General features: G+C 30.6%; 1 protein-coding gene across 4 annotated transcripts in view; it reads left to right on the forward strand.

The window, feature by feature from the left end:
• Window positions 1–13,192, forward strand: part of LOC142327408 (xaa-Pro aminopeptidase 3) — a 36,855-nt gene that overhangs the window by 7,404 nt on the left and 16,259 nt on the right. For 3 of the 4 annotated variants that reach the window (XM_075370444.1, XM_075370443.1, XM_075370441.1), the window contains exons 3-4: window positions 5,554–5,854; window positions 9,736–9,920. In XM_075370444.1, coding sequence (XP_075226559.1) covers window positions 5,605–5,854; window positions 9,736–9,920 — 435 coding nt within the window. In that variant the 5' untranslated portion in view covers window positions 5,554–5,604. The remainder of the gene's footprint in view (window positions 1–5,553; window positions 5,855–9,735; window positions 9,921–13,192) is intronic. The other variant, XM_075370442.1, reaches the window with a different exon arrangement.

Genomic DNA, 13,192 nt, shown 5'->3' on the forward strand with positions numbered 1-13,192 from the left:
AAACCTAAACATGTTGGCATATTTTATAAACTGAAAATTTATTTTCAAGTTAAATCAAAAGTTTCTCAATATAAATAACAAATGAGTATGTCCACGCAATATTAAATTTTACAGCACTAATAACCAAGCATAAAAACATATGCATACGCAAACATATTGCTAAAATCAGGCTATCTGTAATTCAAGGTCTATTGGGAGAAATGGGTGTATCTAGTTTGGCAACAAACTGGCAACTTCACATATGATTTTTTAAGGACAAAGATTTTTTTAAGGACTTTCTTTTGGATCATATGATATTTACAGTGCACGTAGAAAGTGATAAACTGTTAGAAAATGTAAAAATGTAAAAACTGAAAATTTTGGATGTATCTGGTTTTGAGACTAGACAATTCAAGTGTCGTAATCAGTTGCTAAGCTTGGCATCATTGTTAAGTATTTGTTACTTCATCTAAAATTTTATTTTTCTTATTCATAAGTGCTGCTAATCACTTAATACACAAATTCACCAACACTGACAATAACCATGGTATTATACTCATACAAAAAAGTACCAATTTTTAATAAATTCTAATAGTATAAGTGTGTATGTGTATGGGCACGCGCGTGCATGTGTACTCTGTGTATATATATATATATATATATATATATATAGAGTTCTATTTATAGAACTCTATTTATAGGGTTCTATTTGTAATAGACCAGTATAATGAACCAGGGTAACGGATTTCTTTCAATTAAGAAGAAAGAAAAAATGATAATAATGAAAAGAAGAATCTAGAAGGAACTAAAAGGAATTCTTTTCTTAGAGTAACAGATCCTTTTAACAATTTTTTCTTTGTAATTCAGACAATGGCATTTCCAAAAGCTCTTATTTAACCAGAGGGGTTACCAGACCAGGAAAATATTTTATAAAAAATGTAAGGGTGCGAATAATGAAAATTATTAAGCTACAACAATTAAAGAGACAATTTGGATACTGGTTCTGTAGGCTAGGGGATATAAATACTGCCAGGGCCCAACAGAGAAAGTCAGTAGTTCGATGAGGCTGCATTCCGTGCAGTCATGATAACAAGCAATAATAGTCAGTAGTTCTATGAGGCTGTGTTCGGCGCATAATAGGGATATCAGTAAGCTTGTGGTAACAACGAGTGAAAAGTATGTCACAAGTATTCCAGTGTGACAATGGGTGAATCCAGGAAGTTGTTCAGTGAATTATTGGTAAAGAGTAGTGAAAGTGACAGTATTCTATTCATTCATAAAGTAAAGATAGTTATTTTATAAGTAGTAAAAGTAATAATCCTTGTAGAAATTGAATCATATGAAATTAAGACTTTTAATGCAGTATTACTTTCTATCAGTCATTATAACATTTTTAATAAATTGTATTGTATTCTGGCATTTATAATTTAACTGTCATTAAATAAATCTTGTCTTTTTATTTTAATTACTATTCTGTATGTTATTATTATCATTATTGTAATTATTATTTGTTTTATTTTCTATGTTTTTAGATTAATAGATTGTACGAGGTGTGTTGAAAAAGTAACAAGAATTTTTGTTTTTTTGGAATGAATTTTATTTATTCGTCTACATTAATGTTATCCCCTTCAAAATAGTCCCCATTAGATATTATACACTTATGCCAGCACTTTTTCCAATCCCTGAAACATTTCAAGAATTCAATCATTGGATTATTTTTGGGAATACAAAAAAGTCACATGGAGCCATGTCTGGTAAATATGGCGCCTGGGGTTTCATTACCTGTTGTTTTTGGCTAAAAATTGATGATCAAGGAATGAAGTGTAAGCAGGCATATTACTGTGGTGCAAAAGCCATGAATTGTTTCACCACAAATTTTTTTCGATTTTGTTCATGCAAGCATCGTTGAACTTGTAGGTAATATTCCTTATTGATCATTTGACCTTATGGCAAGCACTCATGGTGCACTATGCCATTAAAGTCGAAGAAAACGATGAGCATAACCTTCAACTGTACTTGTTGAGCTTTTTTAGGTCTTTGTGATCCAGAATTCCTCCACTGAGATGATTGAGCCTTAGTTTCGACATCATATCCATAAACCCATATTTCATCACCTATTATGACATTTTTCAGTAGTTCTGCATTGTTGTTGACTTCATTTGACAACTGCTGACCAACTTCTATTCACCGCTGTTTTTGTTCAAAATTCAACAATTTTGCTGTTACACGTTTTATACCTGAAAAGTTCAAAAAAATTTCATGGCATGAGCCAATTGATATCCCAGCATCATCAGCAACTTCTTTGACTGTAATTTGGCGATCATTCATAATCATTTCTTTCACTTTTTCCACATTTTCACTGGTTGTTGATTTGCTGGGGCGTCCGGTGCGCTTGTCATCTTCAACATCTTCACAACCTTCTTGGAAACACTTATACCACTTGTAAACCCTTGCTTTACTCATAGCAGACTCACCTAAAACAATATTTAACATTTTTAAAACATTGCTACACTTTATTCCATTCTTATAGCAAAATTTAATACAAATTCTCTGATCCATTATTTATACAAACAAAAAATCGCCAATCGTACCAAAATACATGTACATGTTACCCTTTTGAAAGCTGACAACAGACTAAACAAACAATACGGCTAAAAATGTACAGATACTTTTCAGACATATTTACCAATACAACAACAAAAAAATACTGAGAATTGGATTAATGCAACATGCAAAATTTCAAAATTCTCCTTACTTTTTGAATACACCTCGTATTTATAAAAGATTTTTAGTTTGTTAGTCTCTCAATAGCCTTGTCGAACCGCAGCATTTATAGTTGTATTAAATGGACACAATTTAAGTTACATATACTTTTTGACCATATTCTTAGCACACATCTGCCTTACTAGAAAAACCAACAATTGTAAAATAAACTGAACCCAGAATAGAATATAACAGTATCAGACATTGAGGATGGTCGCAAAGATGACTGAAAATGTTTTTTTCAAAAAATTAAAAAGAGAATTTTTTAAGATAGTTTTATTATATACTTAGGTTTAGTGTGTTATTGCATACGAGTAAGTTTAAAATTCTAAAAAGTAAAATACAAATTTTAAGATTACTTAAAAAGTCAGAAAAACTTTTCAGGATACAAAATGGCTTGTTAGAGCTTTGTTTAGTGTTTGTAAATATGTTTTATGCAGCCTAATTTTTAGTAAATTTAAAAAAGTAATTTATTGCAAAAAAACAAAACAATTGCCATTATCAAATTGATAACTATTTTCTCATTACACATAATGCTTCAGCTTACCAGAAAGAAACTTATGATTTATTTTCAATTTTTATAAACAAATTAAAGGATTATTAACAGATTTCCTTTTTATTAACACAATCTCACTCTGCTGAGTTTTTTAAATACTACTGATTAACTTATGTATATTTAAACATTAACTCTAATAATTAGTAATTAATGCTAAAAAAATCATTTTTTTATGTACCAACTTTATTTATTATCTAAAGCTTCATCACTAACATTCCATAAAATTATTGATTTATATATACTAATATGGACTGTAATCATTTCTTTTTGTTCATTTATTTATTATAATTTTGTTCATTATAATTTTGTTCCTTGTCTTGTGGTTAAGATCTTTGTTTCATTTGATCCTTCCAGGCAGATACTGGAGCAGTTTTTTTTGTTTTCTGTAGAACAGCAAACTTATCTGTTTATTGTATAATTATGGTCTGATCTGAGTAAAGTTCATGCTTATATTCAAAGTGAAAATTATTAATTTGTGTATAAATTGATTTTTGTATGTTGAGTTTATAATCACAATGTCTGTCAGTAGTCTGACTTGAGTCATACATTGCTTTTGAAAATTATATAAAAAAATAACAGATACTATTCCAGGCTTACCTAGCAAAATTAGAAACAAGGTGGTTTCCTATTTCCTGGTTCAATAAGCCAATTTTATGGTTACATATTAAGTGCGTTACGCCCACCAAAATTCAGGTGATATTCAGCCCTGCACATAACACCTTCAGCTACTCATCACTAGGATGTGCTGTATAGTGAACATTGTTACTGGTGCTCTTGTACATGAAGTGTTTTATGTAAAACACTTAACATAAAGAAAATGAAGTACTCTGTTCTGTGAAACAATATTTTTATACCTTTACACAATGATTCAACTATATTGGGTGTGTATGTATATATAGATGTTTCATTTTAATCACCCCAGGTGATTTTCTCGTAACTATGCACAATACAAAAAAAAAAATGATCTAAACAAAAGTTACTTAGATTTTTGGCTTAGATTGAAGTTACTTAGGTTAATAAAATTTTTTAAAATGGAATAATGTATTTTTGACTCTATCAATGAAAAGAACAGAAAATTTTACATTGGAATATGTAGTCACATGTTACCTTGGACCTTTTTATTAATATGTGGCTAACCATCAGAGATAGTGTTATATGGCTGCTGGATTCTTTTTGCAAATATTTACAGTCTCTGGTTTCTAAGTTGTAAGAAGAGGATTGCTGTCTGGTACTGTCTTCAGTCAGCAAATTGTGTTAATCGAATGCCATATGATTAACTTGTAAACCATGAACTTCAAGAGCCTGGAAAAAGTGAAACATAATCATAAAACGTCATGACAAAATTCAAGTATGTCACTGTTACATTTATTGCTCTTTCCATTGGTGCTATCAAAATACGCAATTCCACTTGAAAAACCTCAATGATCTTGGTTGGGATGACCCCCAAAGGGGACCTCAAGGTCATGGTCAAGGTCACCATTGAATATTTCCTTTCTATCCACATAACTTCTCTAAAGTCGCTTTTATGCTCTTTCCCATAGTTTGTGAGAGAAATGTTCTGGAATATAAATATTTCAGGAATATTGTGTGGCCTTCAGAAATGTGTAACTCATATAGCATTATCTCCATACAACACTATCACCTGTATAACACTATCGCTGATGGTTAGCTGTATAATATTCAGAAAAAAGGTCTGAGGTCATATGTGTGACCACATATTTAAATGTAAAATTGTCTGCTGTTTTAATTGGTGGGGGAAAAGTAGGTCATACTATTTGAAAAAATTGTGTTAACTTTGAAATAGGTCAAGGTCAATTTTAAATCCAAGGTGCCCCTCTCCAGTCTAAGTAAAATTTGTTTAGGTCATTTTTTGTATTGTGCATAGTTTACGAGTGTATATATATATATATATTTATTTATTATATATCTTTTTCTGCTACTGCATTATTAATTCTCCTTGCCACACGGTTTTAATAATCATTACTAAAATACTGAAATTAAATAATTTTTTCAGAAACTTTTGTACATCTCTTAATCTGAATTGGCATACTGGAACCTGAATTCAGTGTTTGAACTGGATATTATTCCATGGATTTTCAAAAAATTGTACTCTGTGTAAATTTGACAAAATTCTTGTTATTTCTAATAAAAATGGTTTCGCCACAAAATTGCCTTGTTTTGTTATTTATTTAAATAAATCAGATTTATAATTTAATGTGTGTTTTTAATTCATTTAATTTATATTATTCTTTCAGCTTATACCTGGAATTGAGTTAAATGAGTTCAAAGAAAGACGGAATCGTTTAATGCACAAAGTTGTATCAACTACTCATAATCGATATCATTTAGCAGTTATACCATCTGCTCCAAAAATATATATGACTGAAAAAATACCCTATGTATTTAGACAAAACAGTGACTTTCTCTATTTAACTGGTTGTATGGAACCAGATAGTGTTCTTGTATTGTCTGGTGATAGTTCTGAGAATTTTAAATCTACCATTTTTTTAAGAAAAAGAGATCCTCATTCTGAATTGTGGGATGGACCTAGAACAGGTAAATTTTCAATTTAAATTAATCTATTAATTTTCTTTTAATATCAAGAAAAAGCATTAATTGTGTATTAAGTGTTTGATGTTAATTGATCTTAATTTATGCATTTGTTAAATTTCTACAGATCAAAAAAGTGTTAACACTGTATGAGAGAGTATGTGAGCATGTATGTGCACATGCGCACGTAAAACAATTTGGTAATTAATTATTTCTTTAAAAAAAAATTACAGATCAAGAAACTTTTTTAATTGGAAATTAAATTATATATATATATATATATATATATATAGTATACACAAGATCTGTAAATAAAGTAATGAGACTGGTTCAGAAAAACGTTTTATTTACAATCAAACAATACATGGACTTCATCACCTTTGAAACAGTTCCCTTGGGAAGCCACACAACGCTTTAAATGGTTTTCTTACTCTGCATAGCAGTGTTGGAATTCAGAAACTGTAATTTCCTTTAGATGGTTGGCTACATTTTTTTTTTGTTTTCTACTGTTCCAAAATTGTGTCCTTTGAAGTGTTTTTTTAATGTCAGAAACAGGAAAAAGTCGCAGGGACTCAATTCAGATGAATAAGGTGGTTGAGGAACTACAGGAATGTTTTCCTTTGCCAAAAACTCATTAATTGAGTGTGCAGTGTGACAAGGTGCATTATCATTATGCAGCATCCAGTTGTCTTTGATGGCTTAATGGCCAACTTTTTTCCGCAGTCTTTGAAGAATTTCTTGTTAAACATATTGATTTACAGTCTATCCTGTAGGCAAAAACTCCTTATGTACAATGCTCTTGAAGAAACAAATTAGTATGTTTTTGATTTGCTCATTTTTGCTTTATTGGGACTGGTGAGTTTGAAGTGTGCCACACCTTGCTCTGGCATTTTGTTTCTGGGTCGTACTCAAATATCCAAGATTCATCACCAGTAATAACATTTTTTTAGAAAATCAGTTTCAGTTCGCCCTAGAAGATGGCGGCACACTTCCACCCTGTTGTTTTTCTGTTCAACAGTGAGGTTTTTTGGGACCAATTTTATACAAAGTTTTTTCATGTACAATTCGTCTGCCAAAATTTGATGGACTGTGGTATGATTCAAATTCAATTGTTCTGCAATCATTCTGACAGTTAATAGCTGGTCATACCGTATCAAATCTCTGATTTGACCAACATTGTTGTCACTTTTTGACATTAACAGTCTTCCAGAGCGTGGATCGTCTACAACTAATTCCTGGCTATCTGAAAATGCTTTAAACCACCTAAAACCTTGGGCTCATGACAGAGCATCATCTCCAATTTTGAAAAAGTTTCAGTAGCATTCTCAGAGAGTTTAACGCAAAACTTGATTGCACAACGTTGCTCATAATTACTTTCACTCACTTTTGTAATGCACAACAAAAACTTGTTTCACGAAAAGTTTGTTTACATCTCATGTGTCAACAATAGACTAAAAATATTAATACCTAATATAAATCAGCTGTTCATATAAGCAAATGTTTACTAGTAACTTTACAGTGTTGCCACTTTGGCTGCCAAAAAAAAAACTAGTCTCATCATTACTTTATTTACAGACCTCGTAAGTATAATATATAGTATATATATATATATAATTTTGTCCAATATTGCTGTAATCATATTTATAATTTTTTTCTAACTGTTTTATTATTATAATGTAGGACAAAACTGAAGATGTGACAAATGAATTTGCTACTTTAAAAAACTTTTATTAATGTTCTACCACTTTTGGTCTTATCTGATTATTATTAAAAAAATTAGATTATTAATTTACTATATTAGTTGATTAAATGATGGATATGTTTGTAAAATTAATATTTGAAAATGATATTTACAGAAATAAATTAAATTTGGAATAACTACTTTATTTTTTAAACTGAATGTTTTAAAAGCTTTTATTTTTTTAAATATTTTAGTTTCAAAATAATCTGTTTAATTGCAAGGTTATTTATTATTTGTTCTCTTTTTATTTTCAGATGTAAGGTATTAAAGATAATTCACGCTTTCTGTTTTCTCTCAGTGTCTTGAAATTTTTCCATTTCAATCTTAATTTCACATACCTCACATCTTTCCAAGTCATTCTGTACTTTCCCCATAATATTCTACTTTTTTATCTTGCCAACCTCGCTTTTTTCAGAATTCTTCTATTCAACCAATAGGTTTCAGCCAACTTAAGGGAGGTCTTAAGTATGTTTTCCTTGTTCATTGATTTTACCTTTAAGATTTCATTAGTAGACTGATTTCTTATTTAGTCTCTTTTATTTTTATTATCTTTATTGAACAGAAATCTTATTATAGCACCCTAAAATTGACAGTATTAATTACATTTAATAACCTTGACTCATTATTATATATTAGGTTTGCTCATAAACATGTTAGTCTTGTTTTCCTCAGAAAACAATAACAACATGTAGAAAGTTAAGATTAAGACTGAAAACGTTTGAATTAAGTAGCTCATAATTAAGCATTTATTACTTTTTCTAGTCAGTACTTACAGGATATATTCTATATCCTTTTCTTCCCAATCTCAATTATTTTTGTTTTATTTTAGGCTCATTTTCATACCTGTTTGATTCAGATCCTGGGTTTAACATTTAAATTAAATTGCAGGTTTTCTATTGACTTAGCAACAAGAACCTGATCATTTTTAAATATTAACTCTGAAATTGTAACTGGCACCTTCATTCAGTTCTTCAATACAAATTTTTTTATTGTAAATAGTATATCATTGTTTACCATATCAAAATGTTTGTAAGTGACCAATGTAAGATATGTCTCTTCCAAGATTAAAAAGATCTCATGATTATCATTTGCTGAGAAAAATTAGGTATGAAGACATTTCCTGTTAGTCTTCTTCAGTGAGCCAAACATACTATTGCATATTGATGTATCAAGCCCACTGAAATGAAGTGTTTAGCTCTACAAATGACACCTTCACCCTACCCCATGTGGACTTGCTGTACAGTGAATGTCATTCTCTCAGAGAAAGCAATGCCTTTTATATATTAGATGCTTTATGTACATTATAGTCATAAGAAAGTGTGACAAACAGTATAAAGCAACTAATTAATATCTCTGTTGCTGTTGAGAAGCAATCTTTTATGTATATTTCCTTTACCAAGTAGGAAACTATTGTAAATAGTAATAAACCTATGTACATTCTTGCAAGAATGCGGTCTTGGTAAACTTGGTAACAATTTGCTTGAATATTGTTAGGAATTCTAAAGTACCAGACTGAAAATTATCCTACCAACTGTAGCAACATAACTTAATTTTTATATTGATTCATTTGTGAAGTAGATTCAAATTTGAAATTTCATACTAATCCTTTTACAGAGAATATTTATTTGTACATTGTGAATTAAGTTTTCTATTTCTTGAAATAATCTGCATCTACATTCCTTTTCTTCAACACTTCCTAGATATTTAATTAGGTAACCAGGTTGAATTACATAATTTTCTAATTGGTTTTTAGGGATAAAAAATTTGTATGAAACAAAAAACATTTTGTTTAAACATTTGAATTATATTATTGATTTAAATCTTTGTTAATCATGTCTGGTTTTACAAAAAATCGATTGATGAATGAGTGAAGTTTATGATAATTCTATAGGATATGAAGCAAATCCTAGAGAATAACTTCTTTGGAGGTCTCTAGGATCTGTAGCATAAGTTTCTTTGGTTGTTATCTTTGCAGATTCCTAGTTTGTTAGAATCAACAAACCAGGATAGTTTTTTTTTTTTTTATTAGAATCTTACCTTAAAATACTTGTCATGATTTATAATATTAATCTGTTAGAACGATTCTTCAGTTATTGTTTTATATGTTGTTTGGTGTTTTTTTTTTAATTGTTCTTTCTGTTGTGAGGTGTGGAGAGAGCACCAACATTTTTTGGTGTACACCAATCATTGCCTATTTCAGAGTTGAAACTATTTTTGATGTCGCATATGAAATCATACCCTGGCTTAGTATTATGGTATGATTATCTTAATGCTGTTAATACTGAAGTTCATAGTGTGATGACCTCTGTAATTGATGGTGCTAATGGAAAGGTAAAGTTACTTCTTTGTGCAGTGATAGTTTTTTTCATAACTTCATAAGTGCTCTTGAGAGTTTTTGGGTATTGTATCAGATGATGTTTTAAAATAATTTTTTTTATTAAGATTATTATTAATTATTAAAATTCAGAAAAATTATGGATAATGATATAATCTAGTTAATTTTTGTGATCTTTCAAGATACTCAGAGTAATATTAGGTGCTGTTTCAAAGCAGTTATAAGCCAGTTAAGTTAGGTGCTGTTATAAGCCAGTTCAACTCTCTAAAACAATGTAAATTTTTTAAATAATACTAAAGTAAAATTAATTAGTAATAACACAACTTCTGTGATAAGAAGCAGGTTACATTGATATCAGTGATCTTAAGTATTTGAATAAAAACATTCTTTTTATACATTTGCCTCAAAACATTAGGCAACTAGAAAAAAGCTACATGAATAAGATTTTAAATTTGGAATGAAGAAAAATTATTCCTGGTACTTGTTGGTTATACGGGACCCCCGTATGCAACTTGACATGATAAAACTTATATGTGTATAACTTAATTTACCTACATACATATTATATATTTATTTTTTCATACTATTTGTTTGTATCGATAGGATATGCACTTGCTGAGGAGCGCTTCAATTCTTATGAAAATGTATGAAAAGGACTTGATGACTGGTTTTTCTCAAAAGAGCAACACTCTTTTTGGCGTGGCATTCATAAATTGTCAGAGAGATGGGAAAAATATATACTAGCGATGGACAATATTTCAAATAAAATATTTTTTATCATTTTCATACAATAAACATGTATTTTCTGTACAAAAATTCCAGTTTCATATTTACACACCTGGTATACAGCAACAGACGACGGATGCCTAATAAAATTACTGATGTTAGGGACGTCCTTAGAAAAAGATAGAAAAACAGATTATTTTGTGTAGATTTTTTTTTATTTTTCAACATCTCATTTTAACTCTGTACACTTCTCCAAGCATTTCTCAAACTTTTTTAAACTGTCCAAAAAGTAGGATTTTGAAATGTCCTCAAAATAAGCATCTGTTTGGGCAGTGAACTTCTCATTCGGCATGAACCGTTGCCCACCGAGCCATTTTTTCAAATTTGGAAATAAAAAAAATCACTGGGGGCCAAATCCACTGAATACGGTGGATGTTGTAATAATTCAAACTTTAATTCCATAATTTTGGCCATCAAAACTGTGCAGGTGTGCACCCGTGCATTGTCTTGATAGAAGAGGATCTTTTTCTTTTTCAAATGAGGACGTTTTTCTTGATTCCTTCGCTCAACTGGTGCAATAACGATGCATAATACTCCCCAGTTATTGTTTGTTCTTTTTCCAAGAAATCAGTGTAGATGATACTGTGTGCATTCTGAAAAAATGTGGCCATCACCTTGCCAGCCAATTTCACCGTCTTTGCCTTCTTTGGAGCTCATTTGCCTTCAAAAACCCACTGTTTTGACTGTTCCTTTGTCTCTAAGTGTAGTAGTGTATCCATGTATCATCCACAGTTTTATGTATACAGAAACTCGTCAGGATTGCGACGGAAAAGCCCCAAAACAGTCAACCACAGAATTGTATTTATTCTCCACAGAGAGCAAACACTGCACCCATCTTGCTGAAATTTTTTCAGCAGGATGAATAATAGGCAAATAATAATATTTAGTTTTTTTATTTCAAAATCAGCATACAATTAGTAAGTAGTTGAATAACGTATTGATAAATTCGATAATTAACAGTTACTTAACATTTTGTTACTATTGTAAATGTAAACAATCATGTACTGTTCCAAATATTTGGTAATAAGATTCTGTCTTTGATCACTCAAAATATTTTATAGGTGGAAAAGATTGTTCAACATCCACTGAGGTAACTGGACAGTATTTGAATTCAGCTGCTATGTTAACACTTATTGTTTTTGGCAAATGTTCACCCATCCAATTAATAAAACTATCAATTTGATACAAAGGTTCAGTCTTAGTTATTGTTAAAAATGTTTTCAAATTTTTTTTCATACGGTAATACTTTTGGCAATACGGAGTTCATTTGGTGGATTTTATTCATTAACTGAATAGATTCAGTCAATGCCAAACCTTGAGTTTCAAGCTTTTTAATACTCGCAGGTATCTGGGGAAAAAATGACTGCTAATCACATCTATGTTTTTTTAATACTAGAATCGTTAAATAGGTCCTTGGACTGATAAACTGTCATATCCTCTGCACTATTGAAGTTGTTTACTACACCGTTGATAACCACAAAATGTTCATTGTAAAACAGTACAGCTTCAATCCATGTTCCCCATCGAGGTATCACTGGTTCAGGAGGTAAAGGCACATTTGGCAGTTTTTCTTTATAGGGCTTATTGCAAGCAAGTGCCTTAAGAAACACTTTCTTTGTTGATGAAATCAGTTTATTTACAATCCCAAACGTGGATCGTACTTCAGCCAGTCGATGTACTCCGTGAATAAAGCATGTCACATGAATCAGATTGGGATAAAATACTTGGAGGGCTTTGGCTGCCTTGATCATATAGGCTGCCTATATAGATTATATAGGCTGTCTTGGCATATAGGCTGCGTAATGTATTTTCATTATGTAGCGGGTTTAGTTCATGGATTATTTAGTAGCATGAGTTTAGCAGCATCTGAGAGAAATATAAACACTCCTTCATCAGCAGAAGATTCAAGAGATATTTATTTAATACTATCATTCACAAATCTGGTAGTTGTAGAATTATTTGTCTTCAAGTTCTTTGAGGACACTAAATAGTTAGTAGAAGGCTCTAGTTTTAATGCATTGACAATTAAATTTAAAATGCAACGACCATAACTGTCAGCAGTTTGTCAGCTTAAATCCGAATAATGCTATCTTTGAGTTCATTGCGTATTTCTTTCAGAACATTAGGTAAATTGTTGGTATATAATTTTTACGCAATGCTGATTCATCTAGTATAATTTGATTCAAGCAATACTTTTGCAGAAAATTTTTGAAGGTAGGATTTGTAAGTTTGTGAAGAGGAATATTACTTGTAAGCAATGCTTCACATAAATTCATGCTAAAGTGGTTGTTTGTTTACCTTTGGAAGAGAAATCACTGCTTCAGGATAGTCAGCTATCCACGAAGAGACACTTTTGATTTGGGAGGCATGGTGCACATTAGATTTGCACAAATAAATAAAAAACTAAACTGATACAATGAGTGCGTCAGCAATAACATGTGTAATTTATTTGCATAGTGGAAAAAATAGATGAGTGGCTGCT

This window comes from Lycorma delicatula, chromosome 7, assembly GCF_047948215.1.
Source record: "Lycorma delicatula isolate Av1 chromosome 7, ASM4794821v1, whole genome shotgun sequence".
Lineage (NCBI taxonomy): Eukaryota > Metazoa > Arthropoda > Insecta > Hemiptera > Fulgoridae > Lycorma > Lycorma delicatula.